General features: G+C 46.0%; 1 protein-coding gene across 1 annotated transcript; it reads left to right on the top strand.

Moving 5' to 3' along the window:
* Nucleotides 1–2,863: 2,863 nt before the first annotated feature.
* LOC108309432 (histone H3.3A) lies at nt 2,864–5,015 on the top strand. The gene is made up of 4 exons (XM_017535777.1): nt 2,864–3,464; nt 3,952–4,089; nt 4,173–4,326; nt 4,417–5,015. Exons 2-4 carry the CDS (start codon nt 3,962–3,964, stop codon nt 4,543–4,545), a joined length of 411 nt encoding a protein of 136 aa, XP_017391266.1. The 5' UTR covers nt 2,864–3,464; nt 3,952–3,961; the 3' UTR covers nt 4,546–5,015.

Raw genomic sequence — 5,015 nt, 5'->3', positions numbered from 1 at the left:
TAATCCCAGAACTTTGGGAGGCTGATTGAGGCAGGCGAATCACCTGAGGTCAGGAGTTTGACACCAGACTGACCAATATGGTGAAACCCTGTCTTAAAAAAAAATTTGTTTTAATGAAGTTAAAAAAAAAAAAAGAAATAGAGTTCACAGCACTAATTTTTAAATAATAAATGTATACCATGAGCTTCAGAATAAGTATGTCCTGGTAGAATTGGGGGATGATATCATCCAAACTGCTTAATTTACAAAAGAGGAAACCGAAACCAAGAGAAGCTAAGAAACTCGCCAAAAATTACTCAGCAAGTTGTTGACAGAAGAGGAACCAGGACAGTAGCCTACAGGCTACATCACATTTGCTATTGAGTTTTTTTTGTTTTTTTTTTTGAGACGGAGTTTCGCTCTTGTTACCCAGGCTGGAGTGCAATGGTGCGATCTCGGCTCACCGCAACCTCCACCTTCTGGGTTCAGGCAATTCTCCTGCCTCAACCTCCTGAGTAGCTGGGATCACAGGCACGCGCCACCATGCCCAGCTGATGTTTTTTGTATTTTTAGTAGAGACGGAGTTTCACTATGTTGACCAGGATGGTCTCGATCTCTTGACCTCGTGATCCACCCACCTCGGCCTCCCAAAGTGCTGGGGTTACAGGCTTGAGCCACCGCGCCCGGCCAACTATTGGGTTTTTTTCTATTGTTTTCATTGTATAGACATTTTTGCTTCTTCCTCACTTCCTGTGTTGCTTGTTGTTCTTCCCTTATACCAATTTGGAAAAAGTGAAACATACCTGTGTGACTACCAAGTAAGAGAGACAGCCTATTTCACTAATCATCCTTAAATGGATAAATGTAAATTCATACCTTTTTTCTCCAGGTGGCTTTAGTTTCTAATAATTAGCAAAACTGGAAATAAATTGTCCATCCACAGGGAGACATGGAAATGACAAGGTTCTGTATCACCTAGAAGAATCCTGGAGCACAAATCGGGGACCAATTTAGAAGCCCATTTCTCCTCCAGGCCATTGGAGTAGTCAAAAAAAGAAAGATGACAAGTCATTTTTCTGGTTGCATCCCAGAGAATTTGACAGCCTTATATCTGTGTTTAAACAGTCCCGTTTCTTTCTTTCTTTTTTTTTTTTTTTTTTTTTTTTTCTTGAGACGGAGTTTCGCTCTTGTTACCCAGGCTGGAGTGCAATGGTGCGATCTCGGCTCACCGCAACCTCCGCCTCCTGGGTTCAGGCAATTCTCCTGCCTCAGCCTCCTTAGTAGCTGGGATTACAGGCACGTGCCACCATGCCCAGCTAATTTTTTTTTTTGTATTTTTAGTAGAGACGAGGTTTCACCATGTTGACCAGGATGGTCTCGATTTCTTGACCTCGTGATCCACCCGCCTCGGCCTCCCAATGTGCTGGGATTACAGGCTTGAGCCACCGTGCCCGGCCTAACAGTCCCGTTTCTTAACACAGGTCTGAGAACAAAGTATGAGAATCCCTAGGTTTCTCTTCTCAGCATGGCATGAATAAAGATCATGTAATTTTTCCCTACCTCAAATTTTGAGTAAAAGGCAGAAATCAAAGTTGGTTAAGCAGTAAATTTAGGTATATGATGATTAAATAATGTGCATGTTAAGATTAAAAAGGCTGAAATAATGACAGGAATTTGGTACCAGAGATTGAGATGAAGATGAGCTACTTTTACGAATTGTGCATTTTTTTCTCGGTATGATAGTTGACCATTGGTGTGGCAAGTAAATATTGAGATACTAATATTTGTACTTATGTACTATAATTCTCTGACGGCCAGGCCTGGTGGCTTATGCCTGTAATCCTATCGCTTGGGGAGGCTGAGGCAGAAGGATGGCTTGAGTCTAGGAGGTCAAGGCTGCAGTGAGGTGTGGTCCCCACACCACTGAACTCTAGCCTGGGTGACAGGACAAGACCCTGCTTCAAAAAAAAATTACCTTGGCTGGTCGCAGTGGCTCAGGCCTGTAATCCTAGCACTTTGAGAGGCCGAGGTGGATGGATCACCTTGGCACATGCCTGTGATCCCAACTACTTGGGAGGCTGAGGCAGGAGAATTGCCTGAACCCGGGAGGTGGAGGTTTCGGTGAGCCGAAAACATACCATTACATTCCAGTGTGGGCAAGGAGAGCAAAACTTTGCCTCAAAAAAGAAAAAAATTATCTTAGTTGAAACCTATATATACCTGTTTCAGCTCCTTTTTTTTTTTTTAAATAGTATAGAATATTTGTTGAACCAAGCATCAGAACTATAGAGTACAATGTCCAAGGCTCTATTTCAATTTTCTGGGCTTTGCTTGGCTAGTCTTAACCTTAAGCCTGCTTTGGTATTTTATATACTTGAGGCAATTGAGGAACATCCAAGACATTTACTTAGGCAAAGGTAGAGATTAGCATGTTTACACATTTGTCATGTTTCTTCAGAAGTAATACCTGTCAGGATATGCTATTAAACAAAAGGGCACATATTTAGGTTAGTTATCTTTCGTTTTTTCTTTATCGACATGCAAAGACTATAGTAAGACTATTTCCTTTCTGGCTGTAGTCATTTCATTCAGTTGAATTACATGAGTCAAGTAACATGTTACTTAGTAGGTTACTTCTTGTTTAAGCATATTGAAATCACAAAATATTTTGTGACAGCTTAAAAACTCAACAAAAGTTCCTCTAAAATAATTTATTAACATGTTTATTTGTATCTATTATTTACCCCTTCCCACGCAACCAAAGGATCTGCTTTTGGTTAAAAATGTATGTGCATGATATATGAAATACTTGATAATATAACATGATTTACTGGATTCTAATTCTCACACTAACGATCTAAACATTATGAAAAGGAAATAATCCAGGGAACACATTTTATTTTACATCGGAAAATATTTACAAAAATTTTGTTAAAGTAGCCTCTCCGCGTGCATTACTTTCGCTTGATGCCTGTAAGTTTAGAGTCCTGCTCATCCTGATAGAGACCAATGCAATTCATTTGCATTGACTTTCTATTGTAGAGCTTTGGAACCAAGGGAAGGATCCAAACATAGCTCCATTTTATCCAATCAGAAGAGCCGCTTAGTGCTAAACTGTGATTCGTCCATTCCTCTTTGCATCTAGCCAATCATTAGGCCACTTTAACAGCCAATCAGCGTCCTAGATATGCACCAATCAAGGAACAGAGCCGAAGCACGGCCTTTGTGTCGGGGGATGTCAGCGCGTCGGCGAAAGCGCCCACCAATAGAAAAAGTCGTTGGTGTATGCAAATAAGGGTTTTATGACGCAGAGACGCAGCGTGAAGCGTGGGTATAAAAACGGAGGCGTCGAGGGGGCTTGGAGCGCAGAGCGGTTTGGTCGTTCGTTGCGGTCGTGTTGTTTCTTTGCTTGTCGACTGCGGCTCTTCCTTGGGTAGCGGAAGCGGCGCGGCGGTCGGAGAAGTGGCCTAAAACTTCGGCGTTGGGTAAGCGTTTGTGGGTTTACCCGCGATTTCAGGTTCTGCCAGCCGTTAGCGCCGCGGGCTGCGACCGTTGGGAGCCGAGCGGCGGGGCTGCTGGGGCCACTGGCGTCGGGTCCGGTATGGCGCCGGGAGGTTTCCCTTTGGGGTTTGGTTCCGGAATCGCGTTCCCGCCTTCTTCCCGGAGGTGATTCAGAGGCCCAGACGCTGGGTTCCGGGCAGTCGGGTCTCCGCCCGTCGAGGGAGGGAAGTGACTCCTCCCCGCGCCCCCCCTTTCCCGAGGGAGGCTGCCGCTTCTCGCAGCCTGAGTCATTAGGGGAGGGGGAGGAGGTGGAGGCCCTCGGCCATCTGCCGCCGCGAGCTGGGGCGCGGGGAGGCGGGAGTCCAGGCGGAGAGGCCGGGGCTTGTTGCTTCCTCTCGCAGCCCCGGGGGACGACCTAGGGGGCGACCCCCGGGAGAGCGCGGCCGCCTTATTTCCGGGTGTCTTTCTCAGGTAAAAGAAAATGGCCCGAACCAAGCAGACTGCTCGTAAATCCACTGGTGGGAAAGCCCCCCGCAAACAGCTGGCCACGAAAGCTGCCAGGAAAAGCGCTCCCTCTACCGGCGGGGTGAAGAAACCTCATCGCTACAGGTAGGCCTGGCGGGGAAACAATGGCCCGGCGGCGGCCGGCTTTGTGCGGCGGCGCCCGCTCACCGGTCCCCTGTTCGCTGCAGGCCCGGGACAGTAGCGCTTCGAGAGATTCGTCGTTACCAGAAGTCGACCGAACTGCTCATCCGGAAGCTGCCTTTCCAGAGGTTGGTGAGGGAGATCGCGCAGGATTTCAAAACCGACCTGAGGTTTCAGAGCGCTGCCATCGGTGCGCTGCAGGTAACAAGACAAAGACCTGAGGGCCGGGAAAGGGCTGGGCAGTTTCCGCTCTCCTAGGGGCATTAATAGTGTGGCTCTTGTCCTCAACAGGAGGCTAGTGAAGCGTACCTGGTGGGTCTGTTCGAAGATACTAACCTGTGTGCCATCCACGCTAAGAGAGTCACCATCATGCCCAAAGACATCCAGTTGGCTCGCCGGATACGGGGGGAGAGAGCTTAAGTGAAGGCAGTTTTTACGGCGTTTTGTAGTAAATTCTGTAAAATACTTTGGTTTAATTTGTGACTTTTTTTTGTAAGAAATTGTTTATAATATGTTGCATTTGTACTTAAGTCATTCCATCTTTCACTCAGGATGAATGCGAAAAGTGACTGTTCACAGACCTCAGTGATATGAGCACTGTTGCTCAGGAGTGACAAGTTGCTAATATGCAGAAGGGATGGGTGATACTTCTTGCTTCTCATGATGCATGTTTCTGTATGTTAATGACTTGTTGGGTAGCTATTAAGGTACTAGAATTGATAAATGTGTACAGGGTCCTTTTGCAATAAAACTGGTTATGACTTGATCCAAGTGTTTAACAATTGGGGCTGTTAAGTCTGACCATACATCACTGTGATAGAATGTGGGCTTTTTCAAGGGTGAAGATACAAGTCTTAACCACAGTGTAACTTACAGTTTCCTTTAAAAAA

This window comes from Cebus imitator, unplaced genomic scaffold (assembly GCF_001604975.1).
Source record: "Cebus imitator isolate Cc_AM_T3 unplaced genomic scaffold, Cebus_imitator-1.0 Scaffold93, whole genome shotgun sequence".
NCBI classification, from domain to species: domain Eukaryota; kingdom Metazoa; phylum Chordata; class Mammalia; order Primates; family Cebidae; genus Cebus; species Cebus imitator.
This window is presented reverse-complemented; position numbering and strand designations above follow the sequence as displayed.